Raw genomic sequence first — 27,240 nt, forward strand, 5'->3', positions numbered from 1 at the left:
TGGCAAAGATGCCACATGAAGGAATTCAGGACAAAGAAAGGTAGAAGGAAGTTGATGTACAGTAAAAAAACATGGGAATCTTCTCCTTCTGTGGCCTAGTTCAACCTCAAACACTACTGTTCTGACACTGGCTGTGTATGCTAGACAAGAAACAGTTTTGGCTTTCTCTTGAAGCCTCAGTTTTCCTCATTTATAAATCAGTCAAAATTATCTCAAGCCAGTGTGGGGTGCACATTCCTGTAATCCCAGTAACTTGGGAAGCTGAGACTCAGTAACTTAGTGAGGCCCTCGGCAACTTAACAAGACCCTGTTTCAAAATAATAAGTAAAAAAGGCTCAAAGATAGAATGCACCTGAGTTCAATCCCTAGTACAATAAATTCTTTTTAAATCTAAGACCCATCCTTCCAGGTGTTAATGGTCAAGCCAAGACCAAAAAGCCCAGGGAAATGGCCTAGCTAATGTTTCTAGGCCCCATGGCCATAATACATACAACCCTACTTACTCTCCCATAACTCATGCAGATCCATCCATATGGTCTCCACTGTTCCCAGAGACCAGCACCACAGCCATTGCCAGATTCAGATTTTTTTTGTGTGTGTGGTGTTGGGGATGGAACCCAGAAGCTTTCTACCTTCGGGCTACACTCCCAGCCGTATTTTCTATTTTATTTGGAAACAGGGTCTCACTAAGTTGCTAAGAGCCTCACTAAGTAGCTGAGGCTGGCTTCGAACCCATGTGATCCTCCTGTCTCAGCCTCTCAAGCACTGGGATTACAAGTGTGCACCACCACGCCTGGCCCTGATTTATTTCTGTGTGTGTGTGTGATGTAGGGGACTGAACCTAGTGGTGTTCTACCTCTGAGTGACATCCCAGCCCTTTTTATTTTTGAACAGGGTCTCCCTAAACTGCTAATGCTGGTCTCCATCTTGCAATGCTCCTGTTTCAGCTTCCCAAGTACTGGGACTATAGGCATGTAACACGCCCTGCTAGAGTCAGAGATTTTTGCTGAGTCAAAGCCACAAGGAGAAAGGGAGGGAGAGACAAGTGATGCAGACTCATGTTTCTAGGAGGAGGTTATCTGAGCATAGCAGGGGCAAGGTGGGCCACAGGATACCTCTTTGAGACTCAGGCTCCCAAATCCACCTCACCCAAGCCTTCGCCAAGGCTCATGAATCTCAAGATGATGATGGTGGGAGATAACTGGGTACAAAAAATGGATATTGGTTTACACCAGGGATACCTAGACCTCAGAGGGAAAACAGGGCAGAAGGCCACCTGCTTCAGTATTCCCAACATTCGAGGGCTACATGTTCTTGGCTTGAAGAAGTAAGTCCCAGAGTCACAGAATACAGCCAAGCCAGGCAAGGTGGCATGTCTGTCATCCTAGCTCCTCAGGAAGCTGAGGCAGGAGGATCACTGGAGCCCACAAGTGGGATACCAGCCTGGGTAGCAATAGTGAGACAGCTTCTCTAAATAAATAAATACCACAGCCAAAGTCATCCAGCCAATGACAACCAGGCTAAGAAACTGGGGTTCCCAAGATCATGGAAATAATGAATCCTCTGGACAACTCTGGGTTGCTATTCCAGCTCTGCCACTAATGACTCTTGAGAATATCCTCCTTCCCTTCCACCTCTCATACTGGGGACTGAACCCAGGGGCATTCATCCTCTGAGCTATATCCCCAGCCCTATTTGTCTTTTATTATGAAACAGGGTCTCCGCTGAGTTGTTGAGGGTCTCGATGAGCGGTTGAGGCTAGCCTTGAACCAGCAATCCTCCTGTTTCAGCCTCTCAAGTACTGGGATTGTTCACTGTCATGCTCAGCTCTCCCACTCTTTCTATTCTACCCTCCTTTCCCTCCCTCACTTGCATGCAGTGCTAGGGATCAAACACAGAGTTTTGTGCAGGTTGAGAAAGTGTTCTACCACTGAGCTTCACCCACCCCTATGCTTTTCTGAGTCTTGTTCTTCTCACCTGTATATGGGATAATGATCCAAATTTCTTTATTTTTGGAACTAGTATTGAATCTAGGGTGTTCTATCTCCAACTACACTCCAAAGCCCTATTTTTATTTATTTATTTATTTTGCGGTACTGGGGATGGAATCCAAGGGCATTCTACCTCCCAGCTACACACCCAGTCCATTTTTTGTGTGTGTGTGGTAATGGGGATGGAAACAAGGGGTATTCTACCTTTGAGCTACAACCCCAGCCTGATTTTTTATTCTTTATTTTGAAGCAGGATCTGAGTTGTAAAGGGCCCAAGTAGTTGAGGATGTCCACGAACCATGATCCTCCTGTCTCAGCCTCCCAAATGCTGGGAATACAAGTATGCGTCACCATGCTTGGCTTGGATTTTTTTTTTTATTATTTTGAAACAGGGTCCCACTAAGTTGCAAAGGGCCTAAGTAGCTGAGGCTGTTTGTGAATTGTGATCCTCCTGTCTCAGCATCCTAAATGCTGGGCTCACAAGTGTGCACCACCACGGTCAAACAGGGTCTCACCAGGTTGGTGAAATTCTCGCTAAATTGCTCAGACTAAAGCCAGGCATGTTAGCCGGGCGTGGTGGTACACACTTATAATCCCCGCGCTTGGGAGGCGGAGACAGGAGGATTGCGCAGGTTCGAAGCCATCTGAGCTGGCTTAAGAGACCCTGTTTCCAAATTCATAAAAAGTATAAAAATAGGTCTGGGAGTGTAGCTCAGAGTTAAAAGGGTTTCCAGGAACCCCAGTACCACCAAAAATAAATAAATAAATAAATAAATAAATAAATAAATAAAGCCGGGCATGGTAGCACACACTTGTAATCCCCACGCTTGGGAGGCTGAGACAGGAGAATGGCACAGGTTTGAAGCCAGCCTCAGCTACTTAGTGAGGCTCTTAGCAACTTAATGAGACACTGTTTCCAAATAAAGTATAAAATAGGTATGGGGGTATAGCCCAGAGGTAGAAAAGCCCCTGGGTTCCACCCCCAGTACCACAAAAAAAAAATTGCTCAGAGTAGTCTTGAACCCATGATCCTCCTGTCTCAGCCTCCCAAGTACTGGGATTATAGGCATGTGCCAATACTTCTGGATAATGATCCAATTTTGCAGGTGAGCTTGAAGTACTCAGCTAAATGCCTGACACACAGTAGGGTTTAGGGATCCAAGATTACTCTCTACAGTTTCAACTTACCCAATTCCACTTCTCAGTTATATGCTCCTTCCACTATTCAATGCATGGCAGGAAGAGCATGCAGGCCTTTGCACTAGAGCCTGAGATGACTGCCATCTGTCCCTGCACAGGCTAGGCTAGAAATAGGGGGACAGCAGGCTTGGGGACAAAGTCCCCTTCCCAGGCACATGTATTGTGTACTCTGCACCAGGGAAACCTCTAAAAAAGGCCTAGAGATGACCAGAGGCCACGTACTTCTGAGAGAGGCCATGGGACTTCTGAGGTTTTACAGAGAAAAGCCGAGGGCAGCCCAGTCAGGGGAAATGTGTAGCCATAGTGCTGATAAGGAAAGGCCTTCAACCTGCTGTGGTCAGCTCTTCCTGTAAGCTCGGGCCCCTTACTGGAAGGCCCCAAAGGGGGGGTGTTAGGGGAGAATAGCTAGACAGACACATATGAACAAATACTGCTCCTTTTTTGTGGTACTGGGGGTTGAGGCCTGGGGTAGTCTATCTCTGAGCAACACCCCAGCCCTATTTTTATTTAGAAACAGGGTCTCACTGCCGGGCATGGTGGCGCATGCTTGTAATCCCAGCATTCGGGAGGCTGAGACTGGAGGATCGCGGTTCGCGGACAGCCTCAGCTACTTAGTGAGGCCCTCCACAACTCAGTGAGATCCGGTTTCAAAGTAAAGAATAAAAAAAATTGGGCAGGGGGTGTAGCTCAGAGGTCAAATGCCTCTGGGTTACATCCCCAGACCTGCAAAAAAAAAAAAGAAAGAAAGAAAGAAAAAGAAACAGGGTCTCACTAGGTTGATGAAAGCCTCACTATTTGCTGAGACTGTCCTCAAACCTGTGATCCTCCTGTCTCAACCTCCCAAGTACTAGAATTATAGGCATGTGCCACCATGCCCAGCTTTGCCTCTTTTTTTCCCCAGTACTGGGGACTGAACTCAGGTGTGCTCTACCACTGAGGTATATCCTAGCCCCCACCCTTTTTACTTTAAGATATGACTTGCTAAATTGCTGAGGTTGGCCTTGAATTTGTAATCCTCCTGTAGTAGCCTCCGGAGTAGCTGGGATTATAGGTGTGCACACTGCATCCAGCACAAACACTGCTTTTGATATGGGTTACTGCACACACCAGGTCTTCACTAGCTCCAGTCGGCCTCAGTGACTACCCAAGACTTAGATGCCTAACTCCACCAGCAAGAACACTGATTCCCCCACATCCAGCCTGGGATCTCCACACAGGGACTAGCACCTAACAGGATACCTCTTCTTTCTCTAACTTCTTTTTGTCTAAGATGCCCCCAAACCTCTAGGAAACATCCCAGGGAGAACAAGAACTCAATTCATTGGGTAGAAGGTTTGGAATTTTTCCTAGCCTAACAGAACTCATTGACTGAAATGCTTCTCCTTGGTAGATGGGGTTGGTGACCACTCACCCCACCCATCCAACAAAGATTTCTGGTTGAAGCACCACGGAGAACAGCAATATGGACATTACCAATGCTAGTGTTTCATGGGGACTCATTATGTGTCAAGTACTAAAAAAGAATCTATCACATAGTGGCACATACCTGCAATCCCAGTACTTGGGAGGTTGAGACAGGAGGATAGAAGTTTCTAGGACAGTCTCAGCAACATAGTAAGACTCTGTTTAAAAAAAAAAAAAAAGAAAGAAAGCCGGGCATGGCGACGCACACACACTTGTAATCCCAGCATTCAGGAGGCTGAGACCGGAGGATCACAGTTCGTGGACAGCCTCAGCTACTTAGTGAGGCCCTCCACAACTTAGTGAGACCGTTTCAAATTAAAGAATAAAAATTAGGGCAGGGGGGTGTAGCTCAGAGGTCGAATGCCCCCGCGTTCCATTCCCAGACCCGCAAAAAATAAATTAATTAAAAAAAATAAAAAGGAGCTGCAAGTATAGCTCAGAGCTAGAATGCTCCTGGGTTGAATTCCCAGTACCCCCCCCCCCACACACACACACATACACACACAAAAGGAATCTACCAAAACAACATCATTAAACCATTATAATTATGGTACTTTTAGCTCTATTTTACAGCTGAAGAAAGAAGAGCTGCTTGCCCAATATCGTGCCAAGAATTAGCAGTATAGCCAGGGGTGGTACCTGAACCAGTCCAAGCCACCAAGAGACATGGAAAGTACCCAGAGACTGCAAAAAGCAAACTCAAAGTAACTAAAAAAGTTCTTGAAAATACCACTATTTTACAGATGGCTAAAAAGCAGTTGTGGTTCAGGGACAGGGGGCTCTGCTATCTCAGGAGCACTTTCCTTAGGAGATAGCAGAGCCCCCAAAGGAGAAACAGGTACACTTCAGGTTTCCCCTTGAAAGCAGCACAGCATCTCATGACTACTTGATGGGTCACAGATCCACAGCCAGAAGTGCCTCAAAAACCTACTCAGGTTGGCTATCAGATGATATTAAGAAACTATTAATTTTTTGTGTTGTACTGGGATTGAACCCAGGAGCATTCTACCCCCAAACCACACCCCCAGCCCTATTTTTTATTCTTTATTTTGAAACAGGTTCTCACTACATTGAAGAGTGCCTCACTTAAGTAGCTGAGGCTGGATGTGAACTTGCAATCCTCCTGTTTCAGCCTCCAAAGTACTGGGATTACAAGTATGCACCACCACACCTGGCTAAAAATTATTAATTTTATTTTAGTGTAATTGTGATATCTTGATTATGATAAAAGAAAAAAACCTCTGTCAGAGAAATGTACAGAAATATTTATAAATAAACTATCACTCAATGCAGGGGTTTTGCTTTTTTATTGTGGTGGTACTGGGGGTGGAACCCAGGGGCTTTCTACCTCCAGACTATACTCCCAGACCTTTTTTATATTTTATTTGGAAACAGGGTCTCACTAAGCTGCTGAGAGCCTCACTAAGTAGCTGAGGCTGGCTTCGAACCTGTGCGATGCTCCTGTCTCAGCCTCCCAAGTGCGGGGATTACAAGCGTGCGCCACCACGCCCGGCTGTTTTATCTTTTTTTGTAGTACTAAACTCAAGAAAATTCTACCTCTGAGCTATACCCCCAGCCCTATTTTATTATTTGAAACAGGGTCTAAGCTACAGAAGTCTCACTAAGCTGCTGAGGCCAGCCATGAACCCACAATCCTCCTGTCTCAGCCTCCCAATTAATAGAATTAGAGGTGTATGCTACCACACCTGGCTTATTTTAATTTTTTGAAACAGGATCTTGCTAGGTTGATGAGAGTCTCAATATATTGAAGAAGCTGTCTTCAAATGTGCAATCCTCCTATCTCAGCCTCTCAAGTACTGGGATTACAGGAATGCACCATCACACCCAATTTGGAATTTTGCTTTATAAAAATACTTATTTTGGCCTGGTGTGGATGTGCATGCCTGCAATCCCAGTACTTGGGAGGCTGAGACAGGAGGATTGCACATTTGAAGATAGCCTCTGCAACTTAGTGAGATCTTATTTCAAAAATAAATATATGTGCCAAAAAAAATAAATGTGCCAGGTGTGGTGGCACATGCTTGTAATCCCTGCACTTGGGAAGGTGAGACAGGAGGATCGCACAGGTTCAAAGCCAGCCTCAGTTACTTAGTGAGGCTCTCAGCAACTTAACAAGACCCTGTTTCCAAATAAAATGTAAAATAGGTCTGGGAATATAGCCCGGAGGTAGAAAGCCTCAGGGTTCCACCCCCAGTACCACCAAAATAAATAAATAAATAAATAAATAAATAAATAAATAAATAAATAATATAAGCTGGTTGTGGTGGCACATGCTTGTAATTCCAGCATTTGGAAGGCTGAGACAGGAGGATTTTGGTTTGCAGCCAGCCTCAGCTACTTAGTGAGGTCCTGTGCAACTCAGTGAGGCTCTGTTTCAAAATAAAAATAAAAACTAGGGCTGGAGGTGTAGCTCGGAGGTAGAATGCCCCTGGATTTAATCCCCAGTACCACAAAATTAATTAGTTAATTAAGGTTGGGGTGTAGCTCTGAGATTAGAGTATCCCTCAGTTCAATGTCTAATAACCCCCCCCACACACACAAATACTTATTTCAGAGGAATAAGAGTGGGCAGGGTAGTGATGAAACAAGGGTAGCCATGTACTGATGATTATTTTGAAGCTGGCTGAAGAGTACATAAAGGTTCACTACTCTACTGTTATGTAAGTTAAAAATATGTGACATAAGAAATTTGTAAAGATCTAATTTCACACACACACACACACACACACACACACACACACACACACACACACAGAGGGAATGAAGGAGGGAGGGAGGAAGGGAGAGGGAGGAAGGGAGAGAGGGAAACCTGGAGTATACTAGAGAGGAACAGGAAGATAGGGAGGGAGGGAGGTGGGTGGAGACCCCGAACATACCAGAGACAGGGTCTGGGTGCTAATCTAGGTGTCCCATATCCAGAATGACAACAATGTGCTATGTTTAAAAGCATGGGACTTGGACTAATCTAACTCAGACTCCAATTCCTACTCTACCATATGCTGTGTGTGACCCCAGGCAAGACACTCCCATCTCTAAGCCACCTTTCCCATCTGACAAGCAGAAGTAAGAATAGTTCCTACACTCACCTACTTTGGAGAGAATTAAAGAGTTTCCTATCGAGCCAGCAGAGCAATCTTTCCCTAAGTGATATGATTTTCTTTATCACTATCACTGCTTTTATTATTACTCTTAACCAGCAGACTGTCTCATGACCCAGTGCTAGAGGCTAGATATTAATTTGAGGCTAGGCCCTGGAGACCCTAAGACATTAGCTAGCTCTGCCTCAATCCTGTCTCAGGGTCTACTCCTGACAAATGGAACACAGCTCAGGGGCAGCACTAGGCCCTTAAGGGCTGAGGCAAGAGACTCACCTACAGCCCGGAATAGACAGGCGCCGTCCTCCTTCATCTGCTTGATGATGAAGCCTTTCTTGTCCCGTAGGGCTTTTTCAAACCAGTGCTCCTGCTGGAGGGAAGAGGTGGGGTCAGCAACAGGGGAGGCCTGCACCCCCTCCCCAGGGCCCTGCCCTCAAGCTCCTGAGGGGCCCAAATGACTGGCAGAGGGTATCAGAGCAGGTTAAGTTTCTCAGTCCTTTTCAACCACTGGGTACACATGGAGCAAGAGACCCTTTATTTTAGGGAATCAGACTCTCTCCCAGAGAGACCCCAGTTGCCTTCTGACTCTTATTAACCTTGAAAGACCTAGCCCAGGTAGCCAGAAATCCAGACCCCAGCAAAGTGCTTCGGTGGAGAATCTGGCACTACTTCAATGAATTTCACCCATGGGAGATGCTGAAGAGGGAGTAACTGGCAAATGCCTGGATCCTGGGCCCCATATATGGTAAATTCTAACATACATAAGATAAAAGTGTGCAAAGTATGATCTCATCTGTGACTGAGTACATTAAAAAGAAATATATATATATACACATTTACATATATTTATACATATGTACGTACATAGACACATATGCACACACACAAATTTGGGAAGGCTAAACAACAAAATAGTACCCCTAAGTGTTGGTGTCATAGATGATTTTCCTTCATCTTCCTTCCTTATAAAGGTATACAAACCTTTGTCCCAAATTTCAAAACCCAAAAAGGTTTGGCCATCAAAAGTCTTAAAGAAAAAAAATTAGAAAACTCTAAAATCTTTATTCACCTGATTTTGGATCACAACGTGACAGGAAGTGATATGTGCCCAGGTATACCATTTGGAGGTAAATGAATAAACAAATTATTTATTTAGTGATGCTGGGGATTGAACCCAGGGGTATTCTACCTCCAAGCTCCACCCCTCAGCCTTACTTTATTTTTATTTGGAAACAGGGTTCACTAACTTGCTGAGGACCACACTAAATTGCTAAGGCTGACTTCAAACCTGTGATTATCCTGTCTCAGCCTCCCAAGTACTGGGATTACAGATGTGTGCCACCATATTCAGCTCACAGAAGTGAAATACTTAAATATTACTTTTGTGTGTGTGGGGGGGTCTGGGATGGAACCCAGGGGCATTCAACCTCCGAGCTACATCCTCTGCCCTATTTATTACTCTTTAATTTTTTTGGTGGTACTGGGGGTGGAACCCAGGGGCTTTCTACCTCCGGGCTACACTCCCATACCTATTTTATATTTTATTTGGAAACAAGATCTCACTAAGTTGCTGAGAGCCTAAGTAGCTGAGGCTGGCTTTGAACCTATGCAATCCTCCTGTCTCAGCCTCCCAAGCATGGGGATTACAATCGTGCGCCACCATGCCTGGCTTTTTTATTCTTTATTTTGAAACAGGGTCTGAGTTACAAAGGGCCTAAGTAGCTGAGGCTGGCCACAAACCACAATCCTCCAGTTTCCATCTCTTGACGCTGGGATTACAAACATGTGCCACCACACCTATTTTAAATATTTTTTTAAGTACTGGGGGTGAAACCCAGGGGCATTCTACCCAACCTACCCCAGCCCTTTTTTTCATTTATTTATTATTAATTTTGTAGTACTGGGGATGGAACCCAGGGGCATTCTACCTCCTAGTTACACCACCAGCCCTACTTTTTATTCTTTCTTTCTTTCTTGTGTGTGTGTGTGTGTGTGTGTGTGTGTGTGTGTGTGGTACTGGGATGGAACCCTGGGGCTTTCTACCTCTGGGCTACACTCCCAGACCTATTTTATATTTTATTTGGAAACAGGGTGTCACTAAGTTGCTGTGAGCATAGCTGAGGTTGGCTTCAACCCTGCGTAATCCTCCTGTCTCAGCTTCCCAAGTGCTGGGATTACAAGCGTGCACCACCACTCCCAAGTGCTGGGATTACAAGCGTGCACCACCACGCCTGGCCTCTTCTTCTTTATTTTGAAACAGGGTCTCATTCAGTTGCAAAGGACCTAAGTAGCTGAGACTGCCGGTGAGAGGTGAGCAGTGACCCAGCCTCAGCCCCCCAAGTGCTGGGGTTACAATCATGCGTCACCTCGCCTGTCTTTTCCTTTTTCTGTTTTTCTGTTTTGCAGCATTGGAAACGGAACCCAGGGGAATTCTACCTCCGAGCTACGCCCTCCCCTGTATTTTTTATTTATTTATTTTTGGATCTGGGGATGGAACCTATGGGCATTTGACCTCCAAACTACACCCCCTGCCATATTTTTTATTCTTTATTTGGAAACAGGGTCTCACTAAGTCGTGGAGGGCCTCACTAAGTGGCTGAGGCTGGCTGCGAACCTGTGGTCCTCCTGTATCTGCCTCCCAAATGCTGGGATTATAAGTGTGCACCATTGCCCCGGCTATATTTAATGTTTTGTGTGCGGTACTAAGGATGGAAACCAGGGGTATTCTACCTCAAGCTACACCCCCAGCCCAATTTTTTCATTATTTTGAAACCGGGTCTCACTGAGTTGCAAAGGGCCTCACTAAATAGCTGAGGCTGCCCACAAACCCGGATCCTCCTGTCTCAGCCTTCCAAATGCTGGGATTACAAGCGTGAGCCACCATATCCGGCTTATATTTAAATATTTCAATTCAATTAAGAACCATTCAAGTTTGGTTTTGTTTTTTTTTTTTTTTTTTTTGCAGTAATAGGGTTGGAACCCAGGGGCATTCATTCTATCTCAAAGCCACACCCCTAGCCCTATCTATCTATCTATCTTTCTTTCTTTCTTTCTTTCTTTCTTTCTTTCCTTTTTTTTTTCTTGCAGTACTGGGGAAGAAACCCAGGGGCACTGCACCTCTGAGCTACACTCCCAGTTCTATTTTATAGTCATTTTATTTTTTGAAACAGGGTCTCATTGAGTTGTGAAGGGTCTTACTAAGTAGCTGAGGATGTCTGTGAACTGTGATCCCCAGGTCTCTGCTTCCTGAATGCTGGGATTACAAACCAGCAAGCCGGCCTCCCCCACCTCACCCCGTTTGTTTGTTTTTGCAGTACAGTGGATGGAACCCAGTGGCATTCTACCTCTGAGTTACACCTCCAGCTCTATTTTTTCATTCTTTATTTTGAAACAGGGTCTCACCGAGTTCCAAAGGGCCTATGTAGCTAAGGCTGTCCTCAAACCGCAAAATTCCTGTCTCAGCCTCCCAAATGCTGGGATTACAACGGTGTACCACCACGCCCAACTTTATTCTTTATTTTTTTCTTTTTTGTGGTACTGGGGATGGAACCCCAGGGCATTCTACCTCTGATCTGCACACCCAGACCTATTTTTTATTCTTTATTTTGAAACCGGGTCTCACTGAGTTGGAAAGGGCCTCAACTAAGTAGCTGAGGCTGTCCTCGAATCACAATCCTCCTGTCTCAGCCTCCTGAATGCTGGAATTACAAGTGTGCGCCACCACACCCAGCTTATTGTTTTTTAAACAGGGTCTAGTGGAGTTGCAAAGGGCCTTCCTAAGTAGCTGAGGCTGTCTGTGATAGAGATCCTCCTGTTTCAGCTTCCCAAATGCTGGATCACAAGTGTGTACCACCACGCCTGGCACAAGGGTGTGTGTGTGTGTGTGTGTGTGTGTGTGTGTGTGTGTGTGTGTGGCACTAGGGATTGGACCCAGGGCCATTCTACCTCTGAGCTATACCTCCAGCCCTATTTTATTTTATTTTTGCGGTACTAGGGATGGAACCCAGAAGCACTGTACCTCCGAGCTACACCTCTAGCCCTATTTTTTACTCTTTTTATTTTTTGAAATGGTCTCAGTGAGTTGCAAAGGGCCTCATTAACTTAAGTAGCTGAGGCTGTCCACAAACTATGACCCTCCAATCTCAGCCTCCCGAATGCTGGAATTACAAGCGTGTGCCACCCAGCTTGGCTTATTTGGATTTTTGAGACAGGGTCATGCTAAGTTTATAGGAGTCTCACTACTTGCTGAGACTATACAGAATTGCAATCTTCCTGTCTCACCTCCCAAGTACTGGGATTACAGCCGTGCTCACATTTAAGTATTTGACCATGAGATAGATGATGCAGAACCCTGCTGGAGTGTTATGTAATACAAAGTCTATAAACCAGGCAACTTTTCTAAATTCTGTACTTTTTCTAAGTTCCAAAGCACATCTGGCCCCAAAAGTTCAGGTTAAATAAACCTTTATAAATGCTTATTTTGGGATTTTTAAAAAACAGTAACCACGTATCATTTAAAACATTTTCCATTTTAAAACAAAACAAAGGTGCAGTAGCCGCAGCAGTCTTTTCCCAGGCCCCTCGCGCCCTCTGCTGGCCTCAAGAAGAAGCCGGCTTGACTCAGGACACCCAGCCTGCTCCTTGGGACAGCACCACCCAGGATCTCTGCTAATACTGAATAGACAGAGGGTACCACCTCTCTGCAAAGCTATTTGCCCCCAGCTCAGGCAAGAGGTGGAGACCATCCCCCAGGGAAACAAGGGGCAAGGAATCTCTGTCATAGTAGTAAGCATAAGGTTTGAATGCCAAGAGCTCTAGGTTCCAAGCCCATTTGGTCACTCCCTTGCTGCCAGATTTCAGGTAAGCTGCAGAAACTCACCAAGCCTCAGTTTCTTATCAAATGGGGGACATGTGATATACCTGACAGAGATGCCAATAACTCAGAGGAGTTTCAGGCCTGGAAGAGCCTTTGTCAATTACATCCCATATACTGGTAAGATGGTCAACACCACAGAAGGGGAAGACATTAGCAAAGACAGATATAAGGTACAACCAAGAGACCCTCAGAAAGCCCTTGACGAGTGGTTGAACAAGAAGGGATGAAGAGGGACAAGATAACACCTAGCCAGCCCCACCAACAAGACCCACACCCCAGAAGTTGTGGTTGAATTTCCAGAGATAACAAAGGCACCTGGAAGCCCTTAATAGGCTTCCAAGAACAGCACAAAGACTCCTGCTTGTATAAAACATTCCAGCATCCAGGTGCCCTTCCTGCCCTGGAGGCTATGGACTAGCACATGCCAGCTAGGTACCCCCAATCCATCTCTAACCTACACGATCAGCCATCTCCCACAACCACAGGACCTACCACAGCCAGGATGTTGTGGCACATACTTTTAATTCCAGTACTTGGAAGGCTGAGACAGGAGGATTGCAGGTTTGTGACCAGCCTCAGCTACTTAGACCCTCCACAACTTAGTGAGACCCTGTTTCAAAGGACAAAAAATAGTAAGGTTGGGGTTTAGTTTGAAGGGAGAATGTCCCTGGGTTCAATCTCCAGTACTGTGAGGAATAAAAAGCTACAACTATAATTATAGCCCCAAACCTGACAGAAGAAAGAATTCTGAAAAAAGAAGAGAAGACAGCTACCTCCTGCCACCAGGAGGGGAAAAGGAAGATAGGAGAAACGGTGAGAAAAAAGGAGAGGGGCTACTACTTATTCATCCAACAAAAATTGGAGTCAAATCCTGAGCCAGGCAATGAGGACAGAGAAATGAATCAGCCTTTGCCTCTACCCTTGATAAGCATACAAACTGCCAGGGGAGGGGCAGGGAAACAGTCAGTGACCATACAGTGCACTAAGGGCTACAAGAGGTGAACAAAGGGTGTTGTGAATCAGAGGAAAGGACCTGACCCTGTCATTAAGGCAAAGGATTAAGACACCAAGACCTCCAGAAATGCTAGAAATGCTTGGGGGTTGTTTGTTGTTTTGGTACTGGAGACTGAAACCAGAGGCATGCTACCTCCAAGCTATACCCCCAGGCCCATTTTATTTATTTGAAACCGGTCTCACTGGGTTGCTGAGCCTCACTAAATTGCTGAAGCTGACTTTGAACCTGTGATCCTCCTGTCTCAGCCTCCCAGATACTGGGATTACAAGCATGCACTGCCATGCTCGGCTTAGAAATGCTTGTTAGCTGAATGAGAAATGAAGTCACTTCTACCACAAAGCACCAGGGAGGCCCAGAGCCCAGCAATGAGTTCATCAGAGCAAAGTCCCAAGTAGGACTAAACAGGTAAGCAGGGAAGGGCCAGTAAGAAAAATAAACTTTTATTAGTAGTGTCTGCCTCACACCAGGTGCCAGATGCAAAGGGTGACCTCACTTAATTGTACTACAGCCCAAGTGGCAGGAAGCATTATCCTCATTTTACAAAGACAGAAAGGAGCTGGGGTTTGGGTCAGCAAAGTCTTGTTTTAGAGGCAACAAAGGAGGACCCATGAAACACAGCACACATGTATCTGGCAGCTAGTCCTGAGAAAATACTGGTTTGTTTCTACAAATGATGGGGACTGAGCAGACCTCTCACACAGTTAGGATATGTGTCCTAGGGCAGCCAGATTGGCATCTGGATTGGATCTAGAGGCTGAATCGTCAGTCATCCACTGACTTCAGCATCAGCAGACTGAGCTCTGGCCCTTCTCTCTCTCCTTTTAGGAAAAATTTTTAGGAAGTGCTGGTAAAAATTGAGGCTGAAGAATAGCCCACCCATATATGAGTTTAAGCTACATAATGCGCTGGTCTGCAGAGGTCAAGTCCAGGCCCTGAACTTTGCAATTTCACTGCTGAGCCCTTGGTGGGGGTACTGAGGACTGAACTCAGGGGCATTCTACTTCTCAGCCATACCCCAGCCCTATTTATTTATTTATTTATTTATTTATTTATTTATTTATTTTGAAATAAGGTCTAAGTTGCAGAGGGCCTCCATAAGTTGCTGAGGCTGGCTGTGTACCTAGCATCCTCCTGTCTTAGTCTCCCAAGTACTGGGATTACAGGGGTGCAGCACTACACCTGGCTCTGGAAAATGATCTGATACCATGGTATCCCAAGAGCCAAGGCAAGACTCTGCAATCTACTGGCATAAAGACCTAAGTAAAGCCTCAGCAATTAAGCAAGGCCCTCTGCAGTTTAGAAATATCCCATTTCAAAATAAAAAATAAAATAGGACTGGGGGTGTAGCTCAGAGGTAGAATGCCCATGGGTTCAGTCACCAGTACCACACACACACAAATTAAAATAAAAAAAACACAAGTGAGCCATGCGTGGTGGCGCACACTTGTAATCCCAGCATTCAGGAGGCTGAAACCAGAGGATCACAGTTCTAGACCGCCTCAGCTACTTGGTGAGGCCCTCTGCAAATTAGTGAGACCTTGTTTTAAAATGAAGAATAAAAAATAGGGCAAGGGGTGTAGCTCAGAGGTCGAATGCCCCTGGGGTCCATCCCCAGACCCACAAAAAACAACAAACAAGTGAGCTGGACATGGTGGTGTATGCTTGTAATCCCAGCATTTGAGAGGCTGAGAGAAGAGGATTGCAGTTCGCGGACAGCCTCAGCTTCTACTTAGTGAGGCCCTTTGCAACTCAGTGAGATCCTGTTTCAAAATAAAAGAATAAAAAATAGGGCTGGGGACGTAGTTCGGAGGTATAATGCCCCTGGGTTCCAACCCCAGTACTGCAAGCAAACACACACACACACACACACACACACACACACACACACACACACACACACACACACGAAGCTGGAGCAGATTGTAGAACTCAACTGACTTAGGTTCCAATCTAGCTCCACCAATTATTTATTAGCCATGTGATGAACTGCTCTGAGCCAAGCCTCCCAATAACAGAAATATTGGGCAGACTCAAATATTACAAGACTTTAGCCAGGAATGGTGGCACAGGCCTGTAATCCCTGTACTTGGAAGCTGAAACAGTACTTGGGAAGCTGAAACAGGATCGTAGGGTTGACACCAGCCTCGGCAACTTAGCAAGACCCCAAGACCCTATATAAAAAGGGCTGAATGTGTAGCTCAGAGGTAGAAAGGCCCTGGGGTTCAATCCCCAGTACCAAACTAAGTATATATATGCATATATATATATATTTTTTTTGAGGGTCTGGGATGGAACCCAGAGGCATTTGACTTCCGAGCAACAACCCCTACCCAATTTTGTATTCTTTATTTTGAAACAGTGTCTCACTGAGTTGCGAAGGACCTCACTAAGTAGCTGAGGCTGTCCACAAACCGCAATCCTCCAGTCTCAGCCTCCCAAATGCTGGGATACTTATTACAGGACTTTGTCCACTAAGAGACTGTTTCGTGAGTTCACTTCTCCTCCCTGATCTTTAGTAGGCTGAATAATGCCACCTGAAGACCCTAATCTCTAGAAGATGTAAATGCTATCTTTTAAGAAAAAAGGTATTTGTGGATGTGATTATGAATCTAGAAATGAAGACATTACCTTGAATTAACACAGAGAACCTAAATGCAATCACAAGTATTCTTGTAAGAGAGAGAAGAAAAACTTATTTTTGCAGGTTTGGGGATGGAACCCAGGGGCATTTGACCTCTGAGCTACACCCCCTGCCCTATTTTTTATTATTTTATTTTGATACAGGGTCTCACTAAGTTGCAGAGGACCTCACTAAATAGCTGAGGCTGTCCGCGAACCACGATCCTCCAGTCTTAGCCTCTTGAATGCTGGAATTACAACCGTGTGCCACTACGCCTGGCTTGAGAGAAGAAAATTTGATACAGAAGAGAAAAATGCACTTACATCAAAGAGAAGGCAATGTGAAGATGGAGGCACAAAGGGTGTGGTAGTGCACTCTTGGAATCCCAGTATTTGGGAGAGGCTAAGATCAGACGATCACAGTTCACAGACAACCTCAGCTACTTAGTGAGGCCGTCAGCAAATTAGTGAGACCCTGTTTCAAAATAAAGAACAAGAAATAGGACTGGGGATGTAGCTCAGATGTAAAATGCCCCTGGGTTCAAACCTCAGTACTGCAAAAAAAAAAAAAAAAAAGATGAAAGCAAACACTGGAGTGATGCAGCCACAAACCAAGGGCTGTTGATAGCCACCAGAAACTGGAAAAGGACTGGATTCTCCCCTACAGCCTCTGGATGAAGTATGGCCATACAAATCTTTGATTTTGGCTGAGTGAAACTAATTTTAGATTTGTGACCACTGGAACTGCAAGAGCAGACATTTCTACGTGGGGGGGTATTGGGGATTGAACGCAGGGGCATTTTGCCTGAGCTACACCCCCAGCCCTATTTTATTTTTCATTTCAAAACAGGGTCTAAGTTGTGGAGGTCCTAAGTTGCTGAGGCTGACCTCAAGCCTGCAATCCTCCTGTCTCAGCCTCCCAAATATTAGGACTACAGGCATGCACTATCATAACTGGCTACATTTCTGTTGTTTTAAACCATGTAGTTCATGGTAATTCACCATAGCCTGCCACAGGAAACTAAGCCTCTTGTAGCACTCCTTGGTGGCTGAGTTCTACAGACTAGTGATCATGAGACAACGTGGCATGGCTCCCATTCTGTAAGATCCACCTCCCTAGCACCCCCTCCCAGCCTGGGAAACTGCTGACCCAGTCCACTGGTGAATGAGCTGCCACTGAAGGGGGAGTGGGGGCAGGACAAGATGGCAGAAGTGGCAGCAGTGGGAAGATGTCTTCCCAGAGCCCATGGCCAAGAGATGTTTAGTATTCTAAGCTTCACAGCTCTGTCCCAGTAACCCTGGTGCCAAGACCACCCCTTCCCCCAGGACACCCAGGAACGCTGGCTCAGCTCCACAGGCAACTCATCCAAAGATAAATACAGACACACTGCTCTCTAAGGACCAACCCAAGCCCTCCATGGCAGAAGGGGAGAAAAGCAAGAACCCAAACAATTTCTAGGTCACTGGGGAGAAATTAAAAAATCCCAAGATCCTACTATTTAGCAATAAAAAGGAACGAAGTACTGACACATGCTATACCAAGGATGAGCCTTGAACGCATTATAATGAGAGAAGCCGAGTCACAAAAGACTGCATATTGTATGACTCCACTTATATCCAGAAGACAAACCAATCAAGACAAAGTTATTAATGGTTGCCAGGGGCTGGAAGAAGATGAGGGGATCAACCAGGGGTGATGGCTTAAGGGGTAAAGGGCTTCTTTTGTGTTGTTTTTTTTTTGTGGTACTGGGGGTAGAACCCAGGGGCTACCTCCAAACTACACTCCCAGACCTATTTTATATTTTATTTGGAAACAGGGTCTCACTAAGTTGCTGAGAGCCTTACTAAGTAGCTGAGGCTGGCTTCAAACCTTAACGATCCTCCTGTCTCAGCCTCCCAAGCGTGGGGTTTACAAGCGTGCGCCACCACACCCGGCTAGGGCTTCTTTTTGAGATGATAAAAACATTCTAAAAGTGTAGTGATAGATGCACAATTCTATGGTTTACTATAAGCCAATGGATTCTATCCTTTAACCACTGAATTGAGCCAGATGTGGTGGCACCTGCCTGTAATACCAGTACTTGGGAGGTTGAGATAGGAGTAAGGCAGATTTGTAGTCAGCCTCAGCAACTCAGTGAGGCCCCCAACAGCTTAGTGAAACCTGTTTCAAGATAGGAAATAAAATAGGACCGGGAATGTAGCTCAGAGGTACACCCTCAGGACTACCAAAAAATTGCTGAATTGTATGCTATATGTCTTACATCACAATAAAATTGCCAGAAACAAACAAACAAACAAAAATCACCCATTGGCCTACACCACTGGCCAGGGAGAAAGATCCTGAATACCAGTTGAAATATCAGCCAAGGGATCTCGCTTAAAATTTTCATGTAGGATGGGAGGAGTGGGAAACAGGATTAAAGAAGAGACTAAACTTGCTTCAGAGCAATGAATCCAATCTCCCACCTTACTATTACCCATTTTGTAGATGGAGAAATCATGTCTTAGAAAAGGGAATGGCTCAAAGACCATACAAAAGCTTAGTTCGGAAACAGTACTCAAATCCATGCTGCTTGGGCAGGGACTATTTTCTGCTTTCCAACCACCTAGCTACCCAATTCTAGGGGGAGTATGAGGAGCCCAAGGGATCAGTAGGCTCCTTGATGATGGGTTACTGGTGTGGACAAATGCTTCTAGGAAGGACTAAGATAGTCCTGAGGCAAATTGCCCATCCCAGGCAAGAACAACCACCAGCCAAGGCCCAAGGTAGGCAATGTCAGCTACTCAGACACTCAGTAATCTTGGGCAGGAATATATTTTTTTAAAAAAAGGGTAGCTGAGTGGAGAAGCAGTTTACCTACAGCCATAGAACAGCTCAACAGGAGACACTAGGGTAGCCCAGTTCCAAAGCCCACATTCTTTCCACACAGAACTCTACTTCACCACAGCACAGCCGGCCACAAATACTGTACTCATCAACCCTTAGCCTCAAAGCACACAGACCATTTGTCCTGCCCACCAAGCTTCAATGGCTAGGAGGGAACAGAGGGGCAGGGAGGAGGAGATCGGAAGGAACCCAGAGTTCCTCCTCAAAAGATATCCACCATTCACTGTCACCTCCAGGTAAAGTTATCTAGACTGCATTTCCTACAATTCCAAAGTAAAATGACATCTCACCATCATCTTACAGGACCAGTGAGGAAAACTGAGGCGCAGAGAACACAGGCAGCACCTATTCAGGATCATCAAACAAAACCCAACAAATCCAGAAGTGGAACCCAGACACCTTAACTATAATGTCAGGCCCATCTTCTTCCACTGCCTCAGCATGCATGCCCCTCTCAAAGAGTTCTGTGGGGTCCCCAAACTCAGGATACTTATAAGACGTCCTGTTCATGGGGGTAGACTCTCAGCATCAGCCATACCTGGGAAAGGATAATCTCCCCAGCACCTAGACCCCAGTGTGACAGAAAGAGTCCTAAAAGGAGTAGGGGTATATTCACATTAACTGGGACCAGATTTATCATCCAAACTCCCTCTCAACATCCCCCTCTGCCCAAAAGATCCAATTGGCCTCCAGGCTACCAACACCCTTGGTGACAATTTTGAACCAAGATTGGAGTGGCAGGAAAAATCTTTCTTCTCATCCCCCTAAAATGTCTCAAGTTGGGCCAGGAAAGACAAGGAGAAGCTGAGTATCTTCTCCCCCCGTCTCAAGAAGTGGGATGACAGAAGGCCTCTCCTGTCACTGGGAAGGGGAGATTTCACCTGCTATGTTTTGTGCCATGTTTTTAATTGGGACAAGTGTTAAGAACAGGACTGCAAGAGGATAAGGCAGTGACTTTCTGTGTTATCATGGCACAATACCTTCTTCTTTGTCTCTGGGACCAGGGATGTATGGATTCCTATTTCTGCGAGAGGAAAGAGACTTTACCCCAACCTGGAAGAGAAGAAAAACTCCTGGTCCTCACCCCATGAATCCAGATGATTTATCCTGCCAGAGATGATTGAGGTAGAGAACAAGGAGGTTCAAGGCCAGGCTCAGGAACCCATGAAATACAGAGATTTACCTGAGCCAAAGAAGAGGATATGGGAATACAATTTTCCAGGAGTGGGGATGCCTCAAGCCCCTCCCTGTCTCTAGGGAAAATATGCTTGTGGAAAGCAGTTCAAATCCAGACTATTTTCCAGAACATAGAAGTGAAAAGGAAGCACAGCTGAACATGGTCAGAATGTCAGATGAAGGGCCCAAGACGTCATGGCTCCAGGATCTGACAGCCTTGTTGTGGAAGGTAGTGAGGCCTTCTTGGCTCTGACCTGAGGAGGGGGGCTGAAGTTAAAGGGTTCTTTTTTTGTAGTACTGGTGTAAGCCAGGGGAAGTTTACCTCTGGGCTACAACCCAATCCTATTTTTTTTTTTTTTTGGTGGTAATGGGGATGGAACCCAGGAGCCTTCTACCTCCGGGCTACACTCCCAGACCTATTATATATTTTATTTGGAAACAGGGTCTCTTAAGCCACCTCAGGCTGGCATTGAACCTGCGGGATCCTCATGTCTCAGCCTCCCAAGCATGGGAATTACAAGCATGTGCCACCATGCCTGGCCCCAATGCTATTTTTTCTTTTCTTTTCTTTTTTTTTTTTTGTGGTACTGGGGATGAAACCCAGGGGCCTTCTACCTCCAGGACACACACCCGACCTATTTTATATTTTATTTTGAAACAGGATCTTACTAAGTTGCTGGGAGCCTCATTAAGTAGCTGAGGCTGGTTTCGAACCCGTGTGATCCTCCAGTCTCAGCATCCCAAGTACTGGGATTACAAGCATGTGCCACCATGCCCGGCTCTATTTTTTATTTTGAAACAGGGTCTCACTAAGATGCTGAGTTTGGCCTTGAACCTCTGTTCCTCCTGTCTTAGCCTCCCAAGTACAGGCTTGTACTCCTGTGCCTGTTTAAAAGGTTATGACCCGAAGAGCATTCAGTTCCTTCTGTCCAATGGGGGAAACATCTGACCACACTGAAGATGACCCCATGTCCTCTCCCTGGTGAGGAAAGGGTCACTGTGTGTCGTGGGATGAGAGATACATAATCAAGGGGGCTCAGGCTTCAGTCCCTAAGATTAATAAGATCACTTTCCCTGGGGGGGAATGGCTCAGGCCACTAGGAATAGGCTTATATTCTGTTCCTCAGAATCCCAACTTACCCATGTTTCTAAGGGGAGTGGGAGCCAGGCCTAAGTCCCCAAGCTGGAAATCTTAAGTTCCTAAAAGGACCCTATAATTAAAGTGTAGATATGTTGTCTAAGGTGAAGTGACAGTCAATACCCTCAGGGAAAATTGAGGTCTCAGATCCTAAGCTGGGAAACAGACCACTGGGGAGAAGACTCTGGACTCTGTTCCTCAGGGACCCTATTACCCGTATCCCAAAGGAAGAGTGTCAGGGCTCAAAAGTTCTGGTGGTGAGAGTCATCCTGTCCCTAATGAGTACCTCAGGTTCCTTGAAGAGGAAGTTCAGATCTTATCTCAAGAAACACAACAGTCACTGAAGTATGCATGGGTCTCTGTAACTAAGAAACCTCAAGTGTCCTTGGCAGAATGGGTCTCAGGCCCTTGAAGGTAGGCTTAGATCCACAGGGAGTTATCAGACCTCACCTCTGAGACCTCATGCTGACCATGTACTAAGGAATAGTCTCAGGTTGGAATTTTCAAGGCAGAGGCCACATGTCCCTGACAACCTCAGACCCATTACAGAGGAAAAGATGGGATGTTAAATCCCCAAACTGCATTTAAGTCCTTATAACTAAAATAGAAGGGTACTTGTGGGAGGTGGGTCTCAGATCCTCAAGAACACTGAGTCAGGGTCTCTCAGCCAGACATGGTGGCACACACCTGTAAATCCCAACCTGGGAGACTGGGGCAGGTAGATAGAAAGCTCAAGGACAGCCTCAGTAACTGAGCTACATCCTGTCATAAAAAAAAAGGACTGGGAATGTAGCTCAGTCAAAGAGCACCCCAAGGTTCAATAAGAAATACCAAATGCATAAATAAAGTACTCATCTTGCCCTAAACCTTTGCAGGGGGTTATCAGGTCCCTGAAACAAGCAGGAGGACCTTAGGCTCCAGTGTCCAAAGTTCTGAATCTCATTCTCTTGAAGGCTCAGGCCCTTGCTGGGAGGTGGGAAACAAAGAGCCCCTCCCTTACAGGAAGCTTAAGATTCAGGAGAAGAAGTTTAGGCCACTTTTAAGAAACAGAGATCCATGTCACTCAGAAAATGAATCTCATATATACCAAATTAATTCCTAAGTATTGGCTTTGGCCCTTATTAGCAAAAGGGGAGAGAATCTTGGATCCCAAGAGGGATAGAAGCTTACCTCTCTGAGAGAAGTCTTACATCCCAGGAGAAAAGTTCAGGAAATCCCTCTCTCCAGAGCACCAGTGAGTGTGTGAGAAGCCCTTAATTCTAGGAGAAGTGTCAAGCCCCTGAAAGCAGTCTGAGGACCTCTAGAGAGGTCTCAGGCCCCCCCTGCTGTCATCCTGCAAAGGAGTGGAGAATTGTTCTACATGCAGAACTGTCTTAGAATCTTAAGAAGACTTAGGTTCCTTGGGGATACTCAGACCCGATCTCTTAAATCACAACCTTATGAGTTCCCTAGAGAGGAATTCTTAGCCTCTTATTCTACAGGAAGAGTTCTTAAATCACTAAACACTAAACATGGAGAGACCTGGCAAAGCCCCCCCACCAACTCCCTCTCCTGAGGCCCCATACTGTCAGTGACTCTTGGGAAATTCCCATCTATTGGTCTTACAGAAAGGCCTCAGCCCTTGGAATGACAATTTTGGCCTCCAAAGAGACTTCAGACTCTACCTTTAAACACCCCATCTTAACTAGGGCCTCTAACCGAAGTCCTTAGGGGAAAGGAAAGAGCAGTCTCAAGATCCTACCACCAGAAAATGACAGGCCACGCAAGATGGCCTATCTCCCTTGGAACAATCTCAAGCAGCGTTCCATGGGTCCCTTCCCATAAGTGTCCGATCTGCCATATCTGCCCACCCCTCACCCTCTAGCCCTTACCTGCTCCACGGTGGCTGGGTCCATAGCCTCGATGCGTGCTGCGGCTGCTTCATATTCGTCCTCACTGTTGTAGCCGGCGCCGACCTCCTCTCGCTCAGGACTGCCCCCGCCAACCGCGCCAACCCCAGGGGCTTGACGCCGCCGCTTACTGTGCCCAGGCCCGGAGCAGCAGCCGCCCACGCCCACGGCACCGCCCACGCCCACCACAACGCCCGCCGCGCCCACCCCCGCCGCTGCCGCACCCAAAGCGTCACCGGGACCGCCTCCTGGACCACCAGGACCCCCGCAAGGAGGTGGAGAGGCTTGCTGCGGTCGAGGGCCCGCCACTGCGCCCGGCGGCACGGCCAGCGCCCAGCGGTGAAGAGCTCCTGGAGGTCCCGGTAGTGGCCCCTGCGGTGGTGGTGAAGCCCGGGGACGGGCCCCCACTACGCCAGAGTCACGGTCACGGTCGCCACCACCCACGCCCGTGCCGCCGCCGCCCACGCCCACACCCCCGCCGCGCCGCGGCGCTGGGGGCAGCGGCCCAGGCGGCGGCGGCTCGTTGGCGGGGTCGGAGTCGGGAGGCGGCGGCTTCTTTTTGGGGAGAATTGTCATGGCGGCACCACCGAGTACCCCCCAGCAAACCCGGCGCGAGGCACGCCGGGAGAGAACCCGGATGAGTGGGCTACTGTAGTGCGCGAAGCACGACGGGAACAGCGAGACCCGGATAAAGAGATCGCAGCACCGGTTCGAGAACCGTCAGCGGTGCGCAGGTCACGCCCAGAGAACCCGGATGTGCAGTCCAAGGCAAAGGCACCGCGGTGAGTGTGTCGTAGCCTTCGCTCCAAGTCCAGCAAATTACTGCTATCTTCTTCCGGCCTTCTGCTTCACAGGAAATAGAACCAAAACAAGCACCTCTTCGCCCCGCCCCTTCGCAGGTTCTTGAACTACCGGGTGGGGCTCCCGGACGCTGCGCAGGCGCACCGGAGCACAACCCCCGCCTCTCGCTCGGAAGTACGTGGGCAAAAACGCCGCCGCCGCCACAATAATTGTGGACACTAACCAATCGAAGAAGTTGCGTGGGTCCTCGACGACGCCTCTGGGCCAATCAGAGGTTAGTGTTCGCCCCCCGGTGCCTTCCGTCTCAAATTTCAAAGTCGGCACTCTTGTTCCCAGCCTTTCTGCTTGTTGTCCCCGTAATACTCTTACTTCTTTCCCCAATGCTCTGACCTGTAGGCGTGGGTATCGCGAAAGGACTGCGTAGCCTGTCCCGCGCACGGTAAGAACGCCGCCCCTTCAAGCTTCCAACTTGAACGCAGTCTGCGGGACTAACTGGAAAATAACAACACTCCCAGAGCATAGCTGACTCCTATGGCGTCATTTCCGATCCCACCCACCTGCAAATCTTTTTCTGCCAGAGAGGCGGGCGCTCCTGCACCCTGGCAACAGGAAACACTCTGTGGTGATTGGATAAGAGATGCCGTCACTTTCGTCAGGCCGGCCAACCCAGGGACCGACACTCACCGTGGGGCCTGTAGGTGTTGGGGAAACAGACACGCCTTCTCTAGCACCTCCTCCCTCGCCCTCACGTTGACCTCTCCACCCCTATGGTTTGCGCACAGGCGCAGCACAGCCATTTCTTCTAGAATTGAGTTTGTTTAGGTCGAGCAAAGGTTTAAAAACCAGCTCTGTTACCAGCCAGTGTTTTAACAATGGGGTTAGCAAAATCCTTGCTATCGAGCGGCTGAAGCGCCACCAGCTAATCCTAGCTCTGCCCTTCCTGAATGAGTTTTGGCAACTCACTTAACACCCACTCCACCCTCAATTTCTATTTCTTTGTAAAATGGGAGTCATTCCAATTTGAGGATCAGAGATTAGTACTCTGAAATGGCCTCGTACTATGCCTGGCACATAATATGCACTCAGTAAATTAGTCTGCAGAGGGTTGCAGTGGAAGGATCCCAGGCTTTGGAGTTAGGAATACCGCAGTTCCACGCACAGATGGACCATTACCAGCTGTACAACCTTGTACAAATCATTGTCTCTTTTGAGATTTCCCATGTGAAAAATAGGGTAATATCTGGACAGACTATCTCAGGAAATAGTCATTGGGTTCAGAAGAGAGAGTCATTGGGTTCGTGAGAGGTGGGGGCTTCCTGCCATTCTTAGGAGGGAGGCCATGTGCCAGGCTGACTGAAAGACTGTCGGAAAGCTTTTCTGAATGCTGCCTCTCACTCTTCGGCTGCTGACTCTAATTAAATTTCTTCTCTGAAAGGCCTCATAATAGTCCAATGCTAGTGTTGTTTTCTGCTTGTGAAACTTAATGGGAAGAGGGGTCTCCTCTTTACTGTGTCTGTGGTGTTCAAGGTTTTGTACCAAATGTCAATGCACATTATTACATTGTATCTTCTCATGGTAGTCTCACTCCAGACCCATATATACCACTCTCTTGCCGGATAACTGCCCAACACTACCTATCTAAAACTGAACTTACAGTCGGAAGCAGTGGTGCACCCCTGTAATCCTTTCTCCTTTGGAGGCCAAGGCAGGAAGATGGTGAGTTACCGGAAAAGAGAGAAGGAGGGAGGGTTGGGGGAGGATGACGGAAGGGGAAGCTAAGAAAGAATGGTTGTGGCTAATTCTCCCCAGGCATTCTTCACTGTGTGCACTAACAAGTTGGTTTTTGGTTTGTGGGTTTTTTTTTGTGGGGGGAGTACTGGGGATTGAACCCAGGGAATTCTATTTTTAGCTACACCCAGCTCTTATTTATTTATTTATTTATTTATTTATTTTGGTGCTGGGGATTGAGCCCAGAGGTATTCTATCTCTGAGCTACTCCCCAGCCTTTTATTTATTCTTTATTTTGAAACAGTCTCACTAAGTTGTGGAGTGCCTCACTAAGTAGCTGAGGCTTGACAGTGAACCTGTAATCCTCCTGCCTCAGCCTCTCAAGCATTGGGATGGAACCGAGGGGCATTCAATCTCTGAGCAACACCCCCTGCCCTATTTTTTATTCTTTATTTTGAAACAGGGTCTCACTGAGTTGCAGAGGGCCTCACTAAGTAGCTGAGGCTGTCTGCGAACCACGATCCCCAGGTCTCAGCCTCCCAAATGCTGGGATTACAAGCGTGCGCCACCGCGCCCAGCTTGCATCTTCTTTTCTTTCTTTCTTTCTTTCTTTCTTTTTTTTTTTTTTTTGGTGGTACTGGGGTTCCTGGAAGCCCTTCTACCTCCGGGCTACACTCCCAGACCTATTTTTACATTTTTTTAATTTGGAAACAGGGTCTCTTAAGCCAGCGCGCACGGCTGGCTCCTCCTGTCTCTGCCTCCCAAGCGCGGGGATTACAAGGTGCGCCACCACGCCTGGCTTGCATCTTCTTTTCTAATGTCTACATTGCTGTCAGTCCAAAGTCCTGCCCATTCTGCCTCCCATTTGTTTTTCTTTTTTGTGGTACTAGGGATTGATTTAGGAGTATTCTACCCCCGAGTTATACCCTCAGCACTATTTTATTTTTTATTTGAAACAGGGTCTCACTTAGTTGCTGAGGGTTTCGCTAATTTCCTGAGGGTGACCTCAGGCTTGCTATCCTGTGTCAGCCTCTCAAGTACTGGATTACAAGCCACAGCCACCATACCGGCTTCAGTCTGAACTACTTTTAGTTCTCCAAAGGCCCTGAGCTCCCTCTCTAACCCCCAAGTCATTTCACACACTGTTCCCTCAGCCTGCATTTCCAGCTTGTCATCTTTTGCCTGGCTAACTTCAACTCCTTCCTTGTGTGCTGGCCAGGTTAGGTTTCCATGGTATCTACATGCTTCTATAATACATCAGTCTTAGTTCTGTCACACCATGTTGTAATTGCTTAATTTTCTGCCTCCCACACTCTGTACACAAGACAAACTCGCTACTT

The 27,240-nt window shown here is 46.8% G+C and overlaps 1 protein-coding gene across 3 annotated transcripts in view; it reads right to left on the bottom strand.

Moving 5' to 3' along the window:
- OTUD5 (OTU deubiquitinase 5) overlaps positions 1-23,947 on the bottom strand; it is a gene marked incomplete at both ends in the record, with an annotated part of 46,730 nt that extends 22,783 nt beyond the window's left edge. For all 3 annotated transcript variants that reach the window (XM_080718377.1, XM_080718376.1, XM_080718375.1), the window contains 2 exons: positions 8,048-8,141; positions 23,354-23,947. In XM_080718377.1, coding sequence (XP_080574503.1) covers positions 8,048-8,141; positions 23,354-23,947 — 688 coding nt within the window. The remainder of the gene's footprint in view (positions 1-8,047; positions 8,142-23,353) is intronic.
- Between the last annotated feature and the right edge of the window lie 3,293 nt (positions 23,948-27,240).

The sequence above is a fragment of the Muscardinus avellanarius genome, assembly GCF_963383645.1.
Source record: "Muscardinus avellanarius genome assembly, chromosome: X".
Taxonomy (NCBI): Eukaryota; Metazoa; Chordata; class Mammalia; order Rodentia; family Gliridae; genus Muscardinus; species Muscardinus avellanarius.